Here is a 24213-nt window from a genome sequence, read left to right on the forward strand (position 1 = left end):
AAACCGTATTTTTCAATATTTGATAATTACTTCACATAGATTATATCAGTGCTGCCCAAATGATTCATATCATAACTCTTTTTTACAACACAGTTGTAATTCCAAATATAATCAATATTAAATAAGAATATGTGTCAGTATAATTTTAGCTTAAAAAATTATAAAAAAAGCTAGAATATCTTAAAAATTATATAAATTAAAATAAAGTAATGTAATAAATATTAATGTTTCATTCAGTTATTCTAAATAAATGTTGCTCTATTTAAATACGATAGAAAAGAAATTTTTGAAATGTTTACAATCTATTTAAGAAAATTTGGGCATCACTAACATAATTATTAATTATATATATAAATTAAAACACATAATTATTAATTACATAATTATTAATTACAAGAGAAGATGTCATGTGGATTCCATTACATTACGGGACTTCGAGTGTACAGTTAGATTCTTATGAGAAAATTCCGCCTCAGTCACTGTGACATGATGCACACTGTGTCAATCTGCGTCAAAGGAAAATCCATTTCCTTTGACTGAAAATCCGAATGTAACATTGATACTTCTACGATCCAAGGAATTATTTTACTGTGAGATTGGCTACCAGACGTTGAGAGATTCGCGCGTTTACTACGATCAGACTGTTGTCCTGAAACGTGAAGAAACAATTTTTTTTTTATAGAAATCTGGTTAATAAAACTACATTTTGCAAATCACATATAAAAGATATAATTTCAAGCTAAATCATATTATAAATCATAAAGCCGCTTTTAATTGACTTTTGAAATTTAAAGAATAGATTTTCTATTTAAAACATTTCTTTCTAACATTTCTTTTCAATTTAGTTAATTAAAAATTCTTAAAATTTTCAAAAGACGATTTTATTACAATTTGATTAAAACTTTAACCTTCTAATCGTGTTTGGGTCTTTTTTGACCCGAGCGTTTTTAAAAAGTTCTCGTAGTTTTACAGTATTGTCTACAAAAAGATCAAGTTTTGAATGATTAATGATATATGATATGAACACGAGTAGAGGGTTAACTCGATAACATAGCTCTAATTATAAAGCAAAAGATGAAGTAATCTCTACTTGGCTTTAGATAAGTTCTATTACTTCACGGGAGACATCAAAATTAGGAATAACGAAAGATAAAAAGCGGTGGAGCAAAAGCTATTACATCAATGATATCTACAGGCTGGATGTAATCTCGAGAATTCTAATACATTGTCATTTCCTTTCACCATTTCCTGCGGTGGAATTTCCTGGCTCTGTAAAGTGAGACACAAAAGACAAATTTGTTTCATATTTGTTTACTTAACAGGTAAAAAATATAAATAACATTAAGTTGCAATTGATGCTGCATTATCAAAAAAATTGCTACACATCGGAAACGTTCAACGTAATGTATGCTCAGGAACTTATTATCTTCCTTGCGCATGTAAGCAGGAGCGAACGAAATTAAAGTACTAAGAAATAAAAATAATTATTCTCTATACAATATATTATTCTTTGTACAATATTGATATATCGGAAAGCTCCAAAATACCTCGAGAAAATACGCATTCAATTTTTTCATCTCTCTGTTCTTGTATTCTGTAACACAATGTGGAACTATATAAGATTGGAGAACAGACAAATTTGCCAATCAGCGCTGATCTTTGAGGCCTTTCTCAATTATTACTTACTCGATAGGTCGATCCGGTGGCGGGGTATTTCCACCGCGACAGCACAGTCTCATCAACCCAGTAGGTCTCATTTCTTCCTCTTCCATCTCGATCACTGTGACACAAGGACAGCAAACGTATTGGGAATAACGCTTTTATTCAAATTCTATAACAAAACTAAATTTTGCAACAAATCAAATTTTCTGCAAAGTTTAAGAAAAAAAAATACAAATTTTTAAGGAACGAACATAAAAAGTGATAAATATATTTCTTATGAATATTTTTTAATTTGTCCTTCGTATTTCACGTAAGAATGAGATAATTTAATGTTTTGAAGATTAATACGCAATTTACAGGGAAAATTTTATCACTAATACGTAAGATCTCTGTGTCCAAGAAGGAATTCAATTTACTATGATAGTATAGTATCGTCGCTCGAATACGATTATCTACTCCAGTGATCCGATAGATGTGACGGTATTACGGAAAAAGTATACCTATTTTCAAACGGAAATACTAAAAACTTCTATTATTATATTAACGCTTTTAAATAATAAATCAAATTGTATTTTGTAATATGTAAGCAAAATATTTTTTTAAAAAGTTGATGCTAATAAAGCTTTTAAAATATACATATTATATAATTAATAATTATTATTATATAAAGATATTTTGAGTTCAAGCGCAGCATGAAGTTTTTGAATAAAAAATTTTTTACATGCAAAATGTAATTTCATGATATCATTTATTTAACAATATTACAGTTATTACTACAGTTATACTAACGCTATAATATCAATCCATTAATTAAAAATTAAATTAACGATTAATGCCAATGCTTGATTATATTGTAATTATTATGAGAAGGGAAAACTGTCAATTATTCTCAGAGGTTTCAAAAAAATAATTTATCGTAATGAGCAATGCTTTTTAATGCTAAAAAGGATCATGCAAATTCAAAGTTACGTATCTTTGCGAAAAATGATCGGAGAATGATATTTTAAAAAGCGTTTTGAAGCTTGAAATCTCCATCTTCGAATGATTCGGAGGAGCACTCTCATGCAATCAGTCATTTCATCAATAAATAGCACTGATTGATCGGCAGTATTAAAGGAAGATTTTTCAATAAGAATACGTTATCGGCTTATATTCCGTAATCCGACATTACGGATTTCCATTTCCACGGGACTGTTAAACTGCAATAAGCCATCCAATTAATGGGAATTGTATGAAATAATATATTGCAATCGCCTTTACACAGTACTAAATGTAGTAGCATCGATAATATGAAATCTACTAAAAATTATTCCATAAATGAAAAATATTTTAATAGAGGGAATAAGCGTTTATAAATACTTGCCGAATATATATACATATATATATATATATAAAGCAATAGTTGCTTGCCTCTTCAAAGTTACCATATATCTTTTTAAATTATAAAGAATTTTAATTTGTCAGAGTTATACTTCATCATTACAGATCACATTGCAAATGTAAATACCTTACAAGTATCAATTACAAATATTTAGCAAGTATCAGACCAGAGTTTTTCAATCAATATTTTACGGTGCTGATGTGCTCCAAGTGTAGCAAAAATTTTTGGTTACCTCAATAAGTTTGGCTCATTATATAAGTATAATGTGCCACAAATTGAAAAAGATTAAAAAAAGCTAAATTAGATTATCTTTTTTATTACCCGAGGCAGAATTTGTACTTCTTTTTCTGCGGATGTTTATTCGATGGAATGTTCTATAAAAATGTCTTCGACAGATAATAATGCGAAGTCAATTTTTAAAAAGCTCAACATTATTTTCATTAGAGAAAAATTGTCTGCTATTCGAACGTTTTTCTCGCTTGTATTAGTATAAAATGTATACTTTCAACAAATATTTGTTTTAAAAATAGATTGATTTTTGTACTAACCCGAAGTTATTCGCTGAGGTTGACCGCCGCTAAGAGTCGACTGTCTTCTAATCTGCAGGTCGCCTCCTCTTAGAGAAAGATAAACGGCAATGGTTTTATCCAAAGCGAGTCTTACCTAAGTAAAGGAAATATATAAAACTCTTATATCTCTCCTTTCTTTCTCTTTCTTTATAAGAAGATAAATTAATTTTTTATTTAAAAAACCTAATTTATGTTATTAGAGAGAGAGAGAGAGAGAGAGAGAGGCAGGAGATTTCATAAAAAATACTTTTATTCTTCCTTATAATGTTATAATAATAAAAATAATACGGACAGAATGCCTTGGATCGTTTGTGTTCTCTGCTTATCATGTATTATTTTTAATTTTTAATTATAGGCCTGTTCTTTTTGGCTAAACTTTTGCATCAGTTCATCTTTTTTCCTCTTTTTTCCTCCTAGAGAGAAAAAGGAAGAAAGATGAACTAGTGCAAAAGTTCAGCCAAAAAGAACAGACTTTATATTTAGATTTTTCAACTGATTTTAACTTTATTTTCTCATTATACAGAGTTAGCGAATAAATAAAAACATAACTTTCAGTTATTGTATTCCATTCTTTTAGACTAAATTAATAAATAAATTAACAACGTTTTAAAAAAAATAATCCCTTAATTAAATTAATTAGTTATTAAATTTATATTAAATAAATTTTAGAAAAGAAAATATATATAAAATTATAAGTTTATAACAAATTAGTAACTAATATAATAATATCATCTATGAAAACAAGTGGAAAATAATCTTGTAACAGTTACTCAAATATGGCTAGTAAATCCTACAATTAATTAGTTTGATCATAAAATAATATTAACTTCAAATATGACTGAGATAATGTCTCTAAATGTAATCTACTCACTTCGCCATTAAGAAAACAATAAAGCGTCGCGATGAAAAGGCCCTGAAACGATCGCAGGAAATGAGTGGTGTAGGACCACACAGCGAACTTGCTTACGTTATCCAACGGCGCTTCGATCATGAAAAGCACGTTAGTAATGCCTAATAACGGTAAAAGTACCACGGCTGCCCTCACGGCTTTCCTGAGTACAGTAAAAAATTATATTGACAATTTTATGACTACATGTTTTACGCAAATACTTGTAATTGCTACGGACATTTTTCGCAAAGTCGTTTATGACGTAACCTAATAGAAGCAAATATATTTATTGAGACTATTAAGAGAAATATTGAAATCATAATTTAAACTTTATAATATTGTATAACCTTTATTATTTTACTAACTTTATTATTTTATTAACAACAAATATTGTTTATATAAAATTATTTATTTATTCCATATATATATAATATATTAATTTAAAAAATTTTTTTAATTTTTATATATATTTTGTAGAATAATTTCCAAAACATTCCAAGATATTTTACAAATATAAATTATAAAATAAATTGTAATAAATTATAATATAAATTGTTAAAAATTAACACTTGGAACTTAATCAAGTATTTCCTTTAAATTAAGAAATTAATTAAGTTTTCGATTTGAATAAAATGCTATTTCAGATTGATTGAAGTAAAATAGTATGAATGAATAGGCGAAGAGAAATCAAACTGACATACAAAATATCACATAAAAGAATTTTAACAAAATATTTTGCAATGAAAATTTTTATATATATTTCTAAAGTATAAATAAAATAAAGAATATTTTGTTGGTTTAAAGTAACAGACTATTAACAGGAACGTTTTTGCGACAAATTAGAAATTTCAAGATTCGAAAATGAGACTGAAATTCTGAACTTATTTAATTCTTTGGAGAAATTCTAATTTGCTTATTTGTGTACTTACAGAACTTGTTCAATTTCGCTTGTGTGACTTTGCCGTAGCTTCACCACGAGCACTCTTATAATATTCAGCAAAAACAAAAAGTTGAGCTGAAAAAAAATAACGGAAAAAAATACAATGAGCTAGTATTTATTGACAATTTCAAATTGATTATTAGATATAATGTACACTGTATTTTTCTATCGATAAATAGTCGTTGATAGCATGTTTCTTTCAAGGAATCAATTACATATGTTACAATTTTATTATTAAATGATAAAAAAATTGTTAATATGTAAGTATTTACAGTTATCTACGAGTTTATAACTCCACGGAAGTTTTTATATATATAATTATCAAACATATTATAGAATCAATCACACATATTTTATGTGTGAAATTACATTTTATATATGTATATACATATATAATATAATTTAAAATGTGTGTGATTGGTTTTTTTTTCTTTAGACAATTATTAAAAATTCGTTATGATTTGCTCACCAATATCACTGCGAATCTAGGCCCCTCGAGGATCCAAAAATAGGATGACAGATTGTACCCTGACCAGCATCTAGGAAATCTAATATTTCAAAATTCATAATATAATATATTTATAAATCAAACAAATTTCGATCCTCACTTTGGGTCTTCTTCAGTAAATCACTGAATGTAAACTTTGTGCTTATGTTTTACAAGGAATGCAATATATTATTAATATTTCGCAATTGTATGTCCATATTGTGACCGACAAATCAATCGTTAATGTCCAAATAAATGAAAGTTATGAAAACGTTTCAGTATTTGAGCAAATAATCCTTACACACAACTTACTTTGATTTTGGATGATAATAAACCGCCATAACAACGGCCCAAGCCGAAGTCATCAGCACTGGACATCCCCACCCAACGAATCGATACATCCGATAATAAGACGTCTCTTGAAAAACCGTCACTGTAAAATTATAATCATCGAAATGCGAAATTACGTGACAATCGTTAAATTAAAATTTAAATTAAAGTGTTTTTAAGCCAATATTAATCTGTTAAAATAGGAGAAGATCGAATCATATTGGACAATGACTGGTATGGGATAAGAATTGATAAAAAATATGTATTAGATGCGTGTGGCAATATTTATTGTAATTATTGTGGTACAAGTGCAATTATACTGGACAAAATAAAGTACGCACTTCGAATATTTCCACATTTATGTAAATAACTCGTCAGTCTTGGCATAAAAATAAATCAAGCAAAAGAAAATTTCTTAATTTACTACTTTACAATTATGATTGCAAAAATTTTTTAATTATTCGCTTTCCACATAGTGAGATTAACGTGATTTGTGTGCAAGATGTATGTAAAGCGTGTTACATTCCCGAATACATACCAGTCACCATGTTATGCAGAAACAGACCCTCTATGAACATCCACATAAACATGGCGGTCTTGACGTATTCTAGCAGTACATAACTGGCCTCGCACAACATCGGCTGTAAAAGAGGTAAAAAATATATCACGTTTTATAGGTTCACATATAAATGTAAGTAATGCAAAGTCGGTTTCTTCATACGCGAGAAAAAGTAACACTGAATACTTGATATCTGAATTTATAATCAGCGATCTAATCCAAGTTTCTATAAAATCCAGCATCTCCAGCTCGTTTCCGGGTTTCGCGAAGAGATTTTATGCATTAAAATGTGGATTTTACTGAGATCGCTCTCGTCTCGTAATTATATTAGAGAATAATACGTGACAAAAATAAAAAAAATGGAAACGTAAACATAAATAATAACATTAACACTCCGTGATAAAGATAAATAATCTCTCGCCTTCCTTCAGTTATAAAGATAAAGTAATCCCATTGTGTCTTACGGTATTTCCTATTCCTCGTTGCATGCCGTGCGGCTTCCTACGATAGATAGCGATGTCTATGTACAACATTAATCTGATCAACACCTGCACAACCATGGCAACAAAGAGATTCTTGTGAATTCTGGTCCTCGTGTTTCGCAACGATCTAGAAAATTAGACACAAAGACCTTTAGCATTAATTTTAGCCGTTTACTACTTCAGATGTAAATTTATGCAAAGTGACAGCAGCTATAGAAATAGCTACACGCCGGACGTAACTTCACGCAATTATATTTTATTAAATTAATGACTTCTAAAAGTAATTATTCATTAAATATTATATAACACACAAACATGTATGGTTATTGAGAAACCTCAATTTTTTGTTAAAAATACTGATTGACTTTTTTGACACTTATCTATTACAAGTTTATCTTTAAATCGTTTTATAGATCTCTCCGCAAAATTGAAAAGAAACTTCTTTAAAATCTTAGAAGAGAAATAAATGAGATAAAACTCTTTAACGGAAAAATAGATAAAACTTTGTCGCAAACTCTCTAATAAGATTCTGTAGTACTAAAAATCGAATTGAAAATCAAATTATTTTTTAATTGCAAGCTTTAAAGGAACTAAGAACTGTTTTATTTGAACCGAGTTACTTCAAACAAATAAAATACGCGAAATCACTTTTTGAAACATTTTACTCACCTAAATCGACAGAAAATCACCAGAGAAGCAAGCAAAGCCACCAGAGATATACTGAGACCGACAAACTCAAGAGTACGCGTCTTCTCTGCTATTTCCATTTTCATCTGAAAAAAGAGACAAAGCAGTCGATTGTAATGAAACTTTGTGATTCGATATAATAAAAACATGTTTGCGATGTATTTCTTCACAGGGAGAATTCACTGAATTTTTTTGTAAAACGTGCAACTTATACTACGTATTTATAGAAATAGATATAAAAAAAAGACTCTTCTTTAACTATAATTCTTAACAATACAGGAAGAACAATTTGTCAATCATTTTACATATATAGCAAATAAATATATTTTTTTATTATGTTTATCAAATTTCTTTTAATTAATCAGTCAACATATTTTTAATTTTATTAATTAATATCTGATTCTTATTTTTCAAATATTTATAAATCTATATTTATAATGAAATTTTAATATTTAATAATGTTCAATTATCAATATTTATAATATACGTATCATAACGTACATTTATATCAAAGAAAATAAAGTTTAATCACAATTTTTTTTGCAGTATTCATAAAAGTCATTTCAAAAGACGAAAAAATCAATAATATCAATCCCAGATACATACACGAATAAACAATCGGCAGTCAGAATAAATACAAAGATATAGAATCAAAATGTAAATAAAATATGGAACGTATATGAAAACAGATACGGTGAGATATAACATAATACGCGAAAATATTCATCATACGTCTAGAAAGAACAATAATAATATAAAATAGTTGCATAAAAACATGTATTTCAAATAAAAAGACTGGCTAAGTAAGAGATCGGGAAGAGGGAGCGAAAGATTAAAAAACAAATTGACGAGATGTGTAATCACAATTTTTATTACGTAGCATTCACAAAAGTTATTCGAGCGTTTATAGTTTGTTCGAACAATACGCAGAGACAAAACATAGAAGTATCTATTGTAAAATTAAAAAAAAAACAATGAATATGTTGGAAATGTTTTACTGTTTCAATTTTGTACGTAAATGTTCATTATTTATTTAAAATTTTGAGGCACCAACTTGATATAAATTTGATTTATTTTAGCTTTTGATCTATTACGTTAAAACATTAAATGAAACAGTAGTTATACTATTAAACGCCTTTAAAATAAAACGCAAAAATGAAACATAGAAATATCTAAAATGAAGATAATAATGGATGCGTTAGAAGTGTTTTGCTTTTTCAATTTTATACATAAATGTTTATTTTGTACGTAAATGTTTGATTTATTTTACCTTTTGATCTGTCACGTGAAAACATTAAATGTAACATTAGTTACACTATAAAGCTTTTAAATATAAAAAGTCAAATTTAATTATAATTTTAATTAATTCTTAAAAATTATATTAAATAATAATTAAGAAAATCATGCTTGCAATTAAATAAATAAATAAATTTTTTTTATATTTAAGGAAGAAATTGTTTTTATAAAACATTCAATTTTATTTACTTTTCAATAAATTGAAATAAATCAATTGTTAACAATTTTAAAATTTGAATTAATCAATTCTGATTAAAGCATGAATTTTTATTTTTTCTATATACCAAATTAGATTAAGAATAATAATTAACTCTCACGTTTTCCTAAAAAAAAGTTTCTTTAATATCCGAAATTGAAAAAAAACTTGTTGCTTTTTCAAATTCCTGTTGAATGTCATGTTTTCGAAGTTTCTTACGTCGAGTTCATAATTTAATTAGAAAACTGATTTTTAAACATATAACACATAATTTTTATAGATATAATTATACTGTGCCTGTAATTATACATATAACTATTTTTAATTTGATCTGGACTATTTAGATTTGTATATCGCAGTTCTTTAAATGCATATCATCATTTTTGGATATCAAAACATGAAATTTACCTCGCCCTCAACATTATTATTGTAAACTCTGTAGTGAAGCAACAGCATTTCTGGCGTTAAGCAAGTAGTGTAATTTGCCCAACCAATAAACGATTCCTCGTTCATGCTTGTGCCGTTCTGTGCCTCCCATCGTCCATTGTAGCCGCATTTCTTCTCTACGGATTCTGGAAAAATACGTGAGATACAAGAGAATATGGAGATGCCATCGCTATAAGAAATATCTTTAATTGCATCTTCACTTGATCGATATTTTTATTCAGCTATTATTTCTCTTACTATTCTTACTAGATTGTAATAATATTAAACAATCGTACATTCAAATATGCAATAATATATAAATTATCCAAGAAATAAGCTGATAGTTATTGCCGTTACAAGATATCAAAAATTATCGGTCAATTTTTTGAGAGAATAAACTTTAGAATATATTTTTAATGTTTCCCTATTTCTTCAATAAGAACATATCTTTATATAGACGTTTCTCTTCGAATAAAAATAATTATTAATGCAAAAAAAATTTCATATCACTCGTTATAAAACATATTTTTAACAGATTCACATGCAATAAAAGTATTACGACATATGATCCACTTTGATTTTGCGCTGGAATGTGATGTCTCATCTCTCATATAACAGTAACAGCATCATATTTTATGTTCAATATAACGAGATTCTGTTACACATTGGATTAAAAATCAAGCACGTGTCTAATATTTTTAAATTAAATTTTCATATTGAAGAACACGCTGTAATGTGAATAGAAAGAATGATGCATTCAATGTATGTTCCACGAGATTAAAGAAAACAGAGAGAAGACTGTTTTGTAGTCCGCTTTCACCTTAAAGATTTCCTTAAAGCTTGGAAAATTGAAGGGTGGTCCACGGCCGCTCTTTCCACACTATTCAACATGTTGCACATATACATACAATATAGTACGAGAAACGAATAATGGCGCTATTTGAGAATCTTTTGACAATAACTAAACAAGTCTAATTACGTCCGTTACGAACGCTATTCATCTAAGATTTTACATAAAATGTCATAAAATTTAAAAGTGTCTCTTTCATATATTTTTATCTTTATATGGATTTATATTACCGTAAAAATTTTCAAGGCAATTGGATCTTAAAATCGAAAAAATGCTAATTAGATACGAATATTTATACAAGTGTACATATAATGGTTTTCTTCCATTAAATTTTAATATTCTACAATTTGCGCAAATATTTCCAACGATGCCTCCTATTGCCTTATTATTACTAATTAACGATATTTTAAATATAAGGAGTCTATTAATTAATTTATTTTATATTGTTTTATTATTTTTCTTCCATTATTCTGATTTTCTAAAAGAAGAAATGAAAATAAAGATGTTAGTAATAGACGTTATGAGATCTAATGAATAAAAATTTGTGCGCCTTAAATTTCTCGATCTTTAAATTAACCGTTACAGAAAACGTTTAATAGTGGTAAATCTTAATTTCAGATAATTTACATAAATTACTTATTTCTTAAAATAAATAATAAATTATATTTATATTTGTAACACTTGCTGTGTTAATTAATTTTGATATAAAACCAATTTAATTTAAAAACATTTTTCTCGGGTAATTCTTAGTACATACGATTGGTCTCTTTTCTTAGAAATACTAGGAAGTAATACAGCCAAGTAATTAGTTATAACATTTGACAAGAATTTTAATACACAACCTTACAAGTATTTTCTAAATATGTTAAAGTATATGTAAGAATTATTTAATAATTTTTGTATGCAAAGTAAATTAACCCAGTTAATCTATTATGTGTAATAAAGGACCAGAAAAGGATTGTGTACTAAGGATTAATTATAAAATGTTTAATTTGTGAAAACTCTGTTTCTCTCTCTCTCTCTCTCTCTCTCTCTCTCTCTTCACATTAACTACATAATTTGTGCTACGTAAAGTTTCGTTTAAACAATAATTATTGTTAAAAGTAAAAATATTTAATATAAGTAATCCATTGTATAAAGACAGATTTTCTCGCAGTTCCTGTTATTATAATTATCAAAAATAAAATATTTCTATCCATGAAACAATCGATTATTTTTCATAAATGACAAGTGAAGGTATTTTGATTTATTATTTATATGTATATGTAGATACAAACGCTTTGATTCGTCATTTCAGAGATTCAAAGTGCACTGAAGGTCATTGTTTCACGTTCTTGTTCTGCTTGGTTTCTTAAAGACGATGTACGACGATGAAACATCTATACGAATTCAATCACTTACACTACATTAAATTAGTGCATACTAAAAACTGTATGAAATTAGCAAAGTTAAATGTAAACGTATATAAAATATTTTAAACAAGTAAATACTCAATAATAATAATGTCATGTTATTTAATAGAATACATTATTTTATTGTCAAAGATAATTATATTATGCTACTACATTTAGATATGTTATGAAAAGTAACTTTTTTAAAATAATTTTATAAAGAAAAGGTGGTAATACATTGACATTTAAAAAATTCGTTTCACGACGCATTTGCAGTCGCGACGCTATCGAATGCAATCAAAGTGTTTCAGGGAAGACATGTCGAGAGCAAAGAAAATCTCTCTGCATTTATTATCCCGTCGCTGCTTCGAAGATGCAGCTTGAATAGTTTTGTTCAGCCTCTTTTCAGTGCAATTTTTATTTTTTCAATAACTGAATACCTTCGAAAATGACAGCTGATTAGTTTCAACACATGCGACATCCTGTATCATATAATAAAAGACGTGACTTTTCATCGCTATTTTACTTGAAATTAATAATACCTATCGCAATAGGATCTACGGTACATAATATATTGCAACGACGGCAAAATTCCTTAAGTATGTACAATGTACGATCATGTAACTTCTTCCCTAAAGCGCGTGCACGGAAACATAAAAGTAAAATTTTTTCCAAATTAATTCAATTTTTTAATTTAATTTTATTAATCTTATTTTTAACATTTATTGATAATATCTAGTATTAATATCTGATATTTGGTATAAAAAAATAATATATACATGTAGGTATATATAATTTTTTTAAATATGTAAGAAATTAATTTTCAATTACTAAAGTAATTAAATAATATGAAAAAAAATGTATTTACTATAAAAAAAATTAATCTCTAATTAATAATAAAATAATTATAAAATATTTAAAAAATCATCACGCACATAATTAAAGATAAAGTTTTGTCTCATGTTTACTTATTTATCTTTTATTGTGTTATGTCCAGATCAAATAATTCTTTATACGTTTACATATTATTAATTCCTTAAAAATGCACAATTAAAATTTTATTTTTAATAATTTTTTAATACAAAAGTAATAATCTTTTACGTTTTTGTGTAAAATTAAAGATATTATTAAATCGTTGTCAGTATATAAAATGTATATCAGTTTTTATAATATTTATTTTCCGCATAATTTTAACAAAATATGTGTATATAAGAAAAAAGATTTTTAGAAATATTTTTCATGTTTATAAAAAACTGATCTTATGACAAAAAAATTATAAAATTAATTTTTTTGTCATAAGATCAGTTTTTTATAAACATGAAAAATATTTCTAAAAATCTTTTTTCTTATATACACATATTTTGTTAAAATTATGCGGAAAATAAATATTATAAAAACTGATATAAATTTTATGTACTGACAACGATTTAATAATATCTTTAGAAACGTGAAAGGTAAATAAGTGAAAAATATAGTAAAAATTAAAAAAGCTATTGAAAGATCAGAAATATTTTAATAATAATTTTATAATAATAAAACATACGTCAGTTTTTTTAATATCTCTATTTTCCGAATAATTTTTACAAAATATGTATGTGTGTGTGTGTTGTGTGTGTGTGTGTGTGTGTGTGTGTGTGTGTGTGTGTGTGCAAGGAAAACGCGCGGTTTTTAAAAATATTTTTCACATATTTTTTACATATTTTTATTGAGAAATCAATTTCATAAATTTCAATAAATGCGTAGGAACCGTAAAGGATGAAATAAAAAAAGGATTCAAATCAGAATCTGTTTTATATTCTGAATATTAAGTTTTTTATGCTAATCCACTTTTCTCTCTTCTTCTATGAAGAAAAAAAGTGAAATTTAAAGATTATGATCTAAATCTGCCCTCCGACTTAATTCGACTTTAAAACTCACTAACTACAGAAATTTTTATTCGATTTTAGTAATTTCTTTTATTCTTATTATGCTAATGACTTGGATAATGACAGAAATTATCATTCAACCGACATTAAAATTACGATAAATGAATATCTACATATAGCTATCAGCAATCCATTATCAACTCAAACAATGTAAATGTTATATTATCAGGAAGATTGAGATCCACATTGAAATGAAGCTTCATTTACTTACTGGTCGTATCAAATCCATCCACAAAGGGGCATCGCTGTTTTGCCGTAGTAGAGGCTTTCGTTGGCGGCCAACAGAGCAACGAGTCCCATACCGGATTACACCAGAGCTCTGAAAAATAGGAAAGGAGCAGCACAATGTTCCTCGCAAAGAAGTTGACAATACTGCAGCTAATATTACATGCGTAATCAGCAAATGGATCTTACAGAAAGAATTTCTAACAAATTAGATTTTAAAAAAGCAATGAACTTTATAAAACATGTTCAACGAAATAATATTTAAAAAATTTTAATAAGTTGAATTCATATGTATGAAAGAATATTTTGCGAAAATGTTCTGTCATGCATGTACATTCAACTTATTAAATTCTTAAAATTATTCCGATTTCCGAGAAATACATTTGAAATAATTCTAAATTCGATTAAAAAAACTATAAGATAATTTGTTTTTTATAAACAATTTTCTTTATTTATGTGCATACGAAAATAAATCTTATAAATCTTAAAAATGAAAATGTTTTAGCAAATACTTGGAGAGATAAATATAATGACAAATTAAAAATGTACTATTTGCTTTTAATGTGAGTGTAAACGCGAAAAATAACAAAATTTAAAGGAGCATACCTCCGTACGCCACAAAATGTTTATACTGAATATTACAAAATTCACGAGTGTTGTTGCCGTTGGCATTCAAGCTGTCCATTTTTTTTCTAACAGAATTCCCATTTTTCGCTCGGTGTCTCTATGCTTTCATTCCAGTACTTGCGACGCAGTCGACGGAAATGTGCAGCGCCCTGTAAATAAGCTCTCCTATCTCCTGTTCTCTTTTTCTTCTACTTAGAGCATAATACTTCCGTTTTCTTTTTAAATAAATGAGAAAGATTCTGAAGTAAAATTGTGGATCACATTCTTTTGATTGTGGAAAGAATACGTTCCTATAGTTTGGATTCGTATCACATTTCTTTCGAACAATTAGAAGTGCAAAATATTGCTTCGTAAATATGCAGAATGAAAAACTCCGTGTTAAAACAAGATGATAAGAATACTGCCGATACATCATATATATGCACTCTTTTAAATAAAAGAAAAATCAAAATATAATAGCTTTCAACAAAGCAATGTATTCTATGCTAAATCTATGATTCTCTCCAGTTTTTGCATTGACGTTTACTATCTTTGTTATCCATAACCAAAAATTAAAATTGCTTTGATTAGATATTCAACTTATAACAATAATATTAAGAATTATAGATATGTAGATCTTATAATTGTAATCATACATTGAGAAAAATTTTTACTTGAAAATGAATGAACTAGCCTCAGCCAAAAATGTAGAAATAGGAAATAGAAGTAACGCCGTTATATATATACTTTTACTATCATTTTATACTTTTTATAATAACGATTTGATAATGACATTGTGAATGGTTGCTATGTTTAATCTAATAGCTAAGTATTTAATGAAATTTTATTCTAAAATTGAATGTTTTTTCGTTGATTTGTATTTTTACCAGAAATAACAATCATTAATATTAATATATTTTTTTATGTTAAGGAAAGTCGCCGATACTGACATAGATCTTCTAAAGTGACACCCCCTTATTTCTTAGAAACTAACTATTGCACTTTATTAATACTAATAAAATCATAATCTGTTTAGCTAATTAAAGAAGTACAAACTCATAATTCATATATTTGTGGCTTATTTCTATACCAGCTATAATCAGCAAAAAACAAATAAATCCGAGAAGAAAATTCTTGCGGTATTCTTTTGCAAATTGCGTAATTAAAATAATAGTAACTGTATTATTGATAATATTATATTCATTTTAAATGTTTATAGTTTCATAAATTAGTTTTCTTTACAGAATAGGATATATCTTTATTTATAAAATAGGAATGTTGGCATTATTGCCTATTATATCAGTTTTGGAGCCCATTTTGTCAGACGCTCATTTTTGCATAACTTACGAAAAACTTAATTATTGCAAAATTGCAAATAATATTATAAAAACTGCTTATATTATCTGATAGAAGACACTTTTTAGTTTGTATTTATGTTTTTGAAGTTGTATTTTTACCTTTTGTTTAAGAAATACTGTCTAAAGACAAGCAATTGCTTGTCATTTATGGAATTATATTATTTATTTATTAATTAATTAAATTGTAATCTCTTAATACTAATTTGCTCGTTTTGGTCGTTATTAAGAAATTTGATTGTTTTGCAAATTGTCAAGCGTTATTACATTGTTTATTTTAAAAGTTTATATTTATCGTAAATTACATTTTCTGTTGTCTAAGCTCATAAATATAATTTAATATGAAATTCTTGAATAAAACTGTTTAAAATTAAATTAATAAAATTATCACACACTTATAATTAATAATAACATATATCATTTATATAAAAAATTTTTTAATTTAAAATAATAATAAATATATATAGAATGTATCAGCGAATGTTACCATTGCTACAAAATTTTTTAAAAGAACCTATTATTAAATATATATTAAGATTCCGCAACTAATTTATAATTCTGGTGATTTTAGCCATGTTAAATTTTAGTCGTTTAAATTTTTACAATCTATTGGCTTCTTATTTAAAAAAATTCAGTGAAATTATAATTTAATTACAATTTGAAAGGCCACTGGTTTTACACAAAACCAAGTTCGAGATTTCTCATTGAAATGGGACAATCGATTGCAAGCAGGCTAAGACCACAAACATAGGACTATATATTTTATGGATCAGAATATTTTATATGTACGATCGTTAATTAAAAACGAAAAAAGAGCCTCCACAAACTGTTATTTGTGAAAAATTAGAAAATTTTGTTTTAGAATAGAAATTCCTATATTCATATGATCAATATTAGCTTAACCTTAGTAGCAACATTGGCTACTCTATATTATATTATATATAAAGTAACTATATTAACGTTAAAAAAATGCATCATTCGCTACTGTTGGCGTACATTGGTTATGTTGTCTGCATATAATCGACTTTACAACAATTTAATATTATCGAATATAATGTGATACACATAAATAGATAAATGACAGAAATATAGAATATATAAAGCATTAGATTATGCTTTCTACATGAAAATGTACATATGAAATTAATTTGTGTCAGTTTATTCAGTCAAGTTAATCGAAACATCAATCAACATGTTCATACTTTACAAATATTATTCGCAATCCTGTTTATTTAACATCCGTATAAAGTAAATAGTCAAACTATTGCAGATTCAATTATTATTACTATTATTAGCATGAGAAATTCCACATGTAACTTAAACTCCTCTTCGGTTTTAATAAATACTTCATCCTATTTAGAAAAAACATATTTAAGAAGCAACATATTATTTATACACATATTTCATTTAATAATATATTCAAATTGTGTATAGTTATATTAACATAATTATAATAGTTTCTACAATCTATATAATTATTGAATACATACTTATTAATAGCCTCGAAGATTTTGTTTTATGCAATTCTTAGTCTTTATATGTACCAGACGAGTTTAGTATCAAACGTTATAAGGTAAAATTATTGTTCTAAACTAATACATTAATTTCTGAGAATCTATATATCGATTTAGTATATAATTTCAGAGTAGATAGTCTATCATTATAAAGATAAACTTAGTTTCGCTCAATTCACAGGGGGGATACACGAGATGTTTTCTACCATACTGATTAATCCGTAATGACAAATAAGATTTCAGTAATTAAACTCAACGGCGAAGAATCATTAGGGGTGAAATTGCTTCTAAAAATAATTCACCAGCGATTCAAATACGTATAGATTTTGTATTAAATCATACTAAATTATCATTGGTGATATAAAATAAATACTATGATGTGCACAAATGTATACTTTATTAGTATCTCCTGAACACTTTCAGATTCTACATGTGTGCTGTTAGAGATATTAATCAATATTAGATAATACTCGGAGTTCAGAACATCAAGCTAAAAATATGAACATATCTATTTCTTAAATCTTTCGATCAGTTTTTACAATTTTATATACTGTATTTAATTAAATTATAAAGATAATATTTCTATTATAAAAGGTATTCAGTTTTTAATAAATTAATGCACATCCTGTATTTTCGAAAATTGTTTAAATGTGATGAAAATATAAAATGGATATTTAATAAGCATCGATACAAAAGATCATAATGTAAGAATGCAATAAATGAAAATTTGGAATTCCGCATAAATTTCATATACCTGCATACACTTAAAATTTATATAAAGTGTGGTATAATATGCAAAATAAAATTAAGCGCGGTATTTAATATTAAAATGTATTTGAATTCAAATATGATAACAAAATTGATACAGTTTAATATTATTAACGGAAATTTTATTAGAGATTAATAATCAGTATCAGATAATATTTAGATATTAAAATTTTTATTAAAATTTTTAATAAATTTATAATAACTTGAAATTAAATATATCTTATTATTGGTATATTAATAAGCTAAAAATAAATTACTTCGTACGGATTAAAGAAAATTGTAACACTTCCTAACTACTATATTTCCTGCATCAGTAAATCATCATCATCATTTAATCTTTGCTTAACGAGTACTGTTCATGGCATGAACTAATCGAAAGCTTTTCTTTCCTTGTATGAAGCGAAAGGCTAACGATTAAGTAGTAAAAACAAAATTTCTTATTTATACATATATAAAAAGTCTGCGTAATCGATAAAAAAAATAACAGTTATTAAATCGTAATTATAGTTTAAAATAATTGATGATTAAATGACGTAATCACGTTATTAATTTTTTGAATTCATTTTATCATGATGCTTAATTCAACCATAGGGCATTAAAAATTTTACCAGTATCTCTTTCCGTTTGTTTCCTCGTCAGTAGTTCGAACTTGAATTAATCAGCCTCGCTAAACTCTCTTCTATTCTTGGAACTCCTTCAAGCAATGGACAATTTTTAAATTTACATTAATGTCGTAATACGAAATTTGTATAGATTGATAATTTAAAGAAATATTAATTAATATTAAGATAATTTAAAATTCAATGTTTTTAATCACAAATCTTAATTTCTTTAGTAAAAAGACGAAGTTGATTTAAAAGTTCACACTATTTTTTGGCAAAATTAATTTAAAATACATACTAAATCAAATTCTGTTACTGAAAATTATGTTATTTATGCCACAGATGAGTTAATTCGCATAAAAAATGCGAATGTGATTTCAATTGCGATCAGAATCCGAACTTGAAAATTAAAAGAACGATCGAGGGATCGCACAAAACGTCATGTACTAATGATAACTTTCGATCGGAATAAAAGTTCCCTCGCGAGTTCTCGAAGATCAGAAGATACGCGAACGTCTCAACAGACGCGTACCGACTGTTTCGCACTTGTGAAACGTATCCCGCAACTACTTGAACTACAGCGCAGCTTCCCCCATCATTGGTCCAGCCATTTACCAATCCCGTATTACTACCCCTATCGCAGCTTCTTTCGATCGAGATTTTCATCAGAAAGTATATAATTTCTCTCACGACATTATGCCTTCGAACTAATACTATAGACTCGATTTGCTCGTATATCATGAGAAAAGTTTACCTTTTTGCTTCCAATGACATAATCCGTAACGATGAATCATTAAGGAAGTTTCAAATATAATATCACTCAGTTAAAAAAATAAAAATAATTATTTAAAACGTTTTTTTTTCTGACGAATTGCTGACCATGATAAATTTTTTTAAGGAAAAAAAATTATGTTATTGCTATTATATTGATATTTTAAATCTATTAATCGTAAAAATGCAGTCATATATTATACTTTACTTTTTTTATATATTTTTGTCTGGTATGATTTATTACCCAATATTGCAATTAATTTATGAGGGAAGGATCATATTGAATAACGGTTGGTATAACACAAAGATTATTTAAAATATCAGGCAAAGTATCAGGCGACTCCTCGCCCTGATGAAGTGAACTGCAATGTTCACGAAACGTTGACATTCTAAGAATGGATTTGGACACGAAAATAACCTGCGAAACGCATAATTTCTGTATAGAAAGTGCCCGTGGAAGCCTCAAGAGTATTATTGTTCAAAGTATTTATTAAGTCCACCATGTGAGAGAGCTGGAATCTCTCTATATTAATATTAATAGAAGTTATTTATGAGATTGTTGTATTTATAAGAAGTTGTTTATGAGATATTGTGTATTTTATTGTAGCTGCTATTTTCACTAACACGAAACATTATTAAACTAAACTCGAATATCGTTTCTAGTTTACCAATATAAACAGTATCTATTATTCTTTTAGTTGTGAATTTAAAATCTTTCTTCTTTTAAAGCTGTTCATGTTATATTTTGTTTTTTCATTGTGTGTTATTTGGATGAATAATGATGTGGCAGATGATATGAGAGAATTTTTAGATATATAAAGATACACAAATAAGGATAAAAACAAAAATTGAATTTTGCATTTTACCGAATATATGAATTTAAAATGAAATTTTAGAGTTCTTCAGTATCCAAAAATAAGGGTTTAATGATTCAAGCATCAAACAGAATTTTTGATCTTATGCTGTTAAATTTTTTTTAAATGTTCGTTTGATCGTTTGATCAAATTGAATGGCTTGATCAAATTGAATGGCTTCTCGTGTAACACACAGAACAAAGTGAGAGCTTTCGAAATATATATTTAAATTTATACGAGAAATTGCGCAGGACTATCGTAGCATACGTAATAAGGATTTCATTGTAACGGTATATTTATACTCGTACAACCTATGCGTTTACTTCTGCTCGTGCAATATCACTCGTATGTAATAAAATATCGCCTCGAGACTGTGCTCCCTTTCTACGTAAAAAAAAAGTGCAATGGACGTTCTATGAATATCTATTGAACGATACAAGAATTATGTTACACAGGATAATTTGCAGGATAATTCTCTAATTCAAAAGAAAAAGCTACTTCATAAAAAATTGGAAATTATTTATTTAAATTGTCATGATGACCGTATATCCCTGTGGCCAACGACTTTTTCATTAGATTTAATCGATTGTTAATAAAAATAATTAATAAAAATTCGGTTTCTTTTCTCTGCGTGAAACGTTCTATTACATTTCCCAAACTATTTAATAATTTATTTTTTTACGTTTCTCAAACGCTAATAAGACGTATACAAAGAATTTCACGAAAATCGCTCACCCCGAGAACGTGGCGATCATTCTATATTTCTCATAAATGAAAATCATACAGGATAAAACAAAAAGAGCAACATATTATAAAATTGCTAATCCATGTTTTAATGAAGTAATTTCTTAGAAACGACCGAAGAACACCAAGATGAAAGTAAATAAAATGTATTATTTTACCTCTTGTATTGTTATTTTTACCTTTGTAACACATAAAAGAGAAATAAACGAAATCAGATTCACAACATCCAAGAAACTATAACAGAAAATGATTTTTCTTCTTGTGCCTAAAGAAAGTAATTTTTTTCTTAGTGTATTATCAACGCGATATAAAAGATAAGTATACAGAAAATTTAACATACGGAATAAACCTGGAATCGTTGGTGTTAGCAAAAAAAAAAAAAATTCAATTTTTTTAAAATCTGCAATATATTTTTCACAAATACTCTCGCAAATACGGAAACTGCTAGATGCATTATTCATACATAAATGATATGATAAATAATATAAACCATACAAATTGAATTCAACGGATATCCGATTAGTACAATAATACCATTCGCGATAATACCATTCATAAATTAAATCCCATCACATATCGGTGGCGATATTCTCACTGTTGTCAGTGAGAGGAAACTTCTATTGGTTGCGCTGGTTCATAATTTTATTATCTATTATTTATATATATAGACACATACATTTATTATTTTTATCAATCTAATAAAACTGTAAACACATTTTATAAATCATTTTACGTTTTATTATATGTTCAAACTTTAATTTGAACTTTGATTCATCTCGCTATGGTGATTTTTCATCGAGACAACGCTACTAGAAGATAATTAAAAATTTATACTATTATAAAATTTAGTGGCCTTTTTTTTAGCGAGTGAGCGTATATATATATATAATATATAAGCATTATTTGTAAACTTTTTATAAGTCGTACTTTTCATCCATAAGTAACCGTATCCCACCCTTTTAAGATATGGCAAAAATGTTAGAGGGTTTCTTTGTATTGGTCGCGTATTAAAGCAGAGTCTGTATAAGATCTAAAAATAAACTATATAATACATAAATATAATACATAAGAGAAAAGGCAAATCAATTTAAAAGTTTCATAAACTATTTTATTTTTGTCTATTTTTTAATTTTGTTGTTTTATAGTATTTCTATCATTTATATTAGTTTATTCTTTCAAATTTTTCTTCATATATCTTCCTATATTTTCCTATGTGTTGTACTCTTTACAAGAACCCTACATACCACATAGTGTACTTGTATTTTTATGAAAAGTCGAATTTATCGTACATATTAAAAGCGACAAACGATATATAAACAAGTCGTGAAATTGGAAAGCAGACCTGCATTAATCACTGAAGCAATATAAAACAAAGCTTGTAACATTCTCGTTAACAATTCCATCAACATCACTGCCGACGTACATTATGTAATGAAGAACACGCTCTAGCTCGGTGCCTGACGCATTTACTCATCTTTGAAATTAAACAAATTAATGCGCATCGGGATAGCGACGTCGATTACAAGTTAATTAACATTCGCTGGAAACAATCGCCGTGGCTCAGCGATTGGAACTGCGTTTTCGATTACGTAACGTGCGACAAAACACGAAAGCACGTGGATTGTCGGCCACGTGACCAGCGTCACATGCCAATAAAGATGTATCCTTCCGTTCATTCGGCCACGTGAGCATCGTTTCCTCTTCACCACGAGATAGGAGACAATGGATAAAATTATGTAACTGCGAAATCCCGTATAAATTGCCTTCATTGATCTTTACGAAGGAATTATGGTTCATATACTTGATACTCTTGATGCAAAATCCTTAGATTCCCCTTATAATACTATGAACAACCAATTATAAAATGAAAATACTAAAAATATTAAAAAAATGTTAATAGTAATAAATTACTTCGAATACTAATGATACTATTTTAACGACGAAATACTAATAGTGTTGATTGTACTTCAGAAATACTTGACAGTACTGCCCAGACAGCACAGAATATTTATGATAAATATTTATTAATATTCTTTTTTTGAAATGTTATATAGGTATTTCATACATATATTTTATATAAAGCTTTATTCGAAATATTATTGAAAAATATAAACTAAATATTTTATTTAATATTTATGATAAATATAAATAAATTTTTCTAATAAGTATTTTTTACTTGGATTATAATATCTCATTAAGTATTTTCATAATATTTACTATAACATTAATAATAAATATTTCATAATATTTATAATAAATATTTATGATCTATGCAATCTAAGACCACAAAAATATTTACAAAATATTTAAAATAAATCTTATAAATATTAATAAATATTTTGTAAATATTTTATAAATATTGTGTGCTGACTGGGTGGATTATTAGAAACTACTTAAAACTTAAGATGTATACTAATAGTCAGTATTGGATCTTATCTAGATAAAATTAACTAGATGATCATTTAGATGAAAAAAATTTTGATGTCATCTTATCTTTATCTAAATAATAAAAATATTAATTATTTTTATCTGCATCTTATTGTTAGATGAAAAAAAGTGTCATCTTTATCTAGAATGACATTTAGATAATTTAGTTTACATTTTACATTGCTGAAAATGTGCTGAATATTGAAATATTCGCTTTTATGTAGTTTATGTTTGCAGAAAAATTTTTAGCCTTAAGGAGAAAGTGAGTACATCCAGT

General features: G+C 26.9%; 1 protein-coding gene across 1 annotated transcript; it reads right to left on the reverse strand.

The window, feature by feature from the left end:
- Positions 1 to 472: 472 nt before the first annotated feature.
- On the reverse strand, positions 473 to 14980 carry Pdfr (Pigment-dispersing factor receptor). The gene is made up of 14 exons (XM_018446078.1): positions 14902 to 14980; positions 14282 to 14389; positions 9887 to 10050; positions 7969 to 8072; positions 7282 to 7426; positions 6797 to 6899; positions 6241 to 6361; positions 5911 to 5989; positions 5431 to 5516; positions 4484 to 4664; positions 3592 to 3706; positions 1687 to 1780; positions 1548 to 1612; positions 473 to 649 (listed from the first exon to the last, which is right to left on the reverse strand). Exons 1-14 carry the CDS (start codon positions 14978 to 14980, stop codon positions 477 to 479), a joined length of 1617 nt encoding a protein of 538 aa, XP_018301580.1. The 3' UTR covers positions 473 to 476.
- Between the last annotated feature and the right edge of the window lie 9233 nt (positions 14981 to 24213).

Source organism: Mycetomoellerius zeteki, unplaced genomic scaffold (genome assembly GCF_001594055.1).
Source record: "Mycetomoellerius zeteki isolate Tzet28-1 unplaced genomic scaffold, Tzet1.0 scaffold174, whole genome shotgun sequence".
NCBI lineage: Eukaryota > Metazoa > Arthropoda > Insecta > Hymenoptera > Formicidae > Mycetomoellerius > Mycetomoellerius zeteki.

Bases quoted from the DNA above. Each gene is read 5' to 3' on its own strand.
- Pdfr (XM_018446078.1), bottom strand. From the start codon at position 14,980: ATGGACAGCTTGAATGCCAACGGCAACAACACTCGTGAATTTTGTAAT. The intron at 3,707-4,483 runs GTGAGTAGATTA...TCCTTTACTTAG, and splicing joins ATTGTTTTCTTAATGGCGAA to GTAAGACTCGCTTTGGATAA. The intron at 1,613-1,686 runs GTAAGTAATAAT...AATCTTATATAG, and splicing joins CCACCGGATCGACCTATCGA to TTCCACATTGTGTTACAGAA.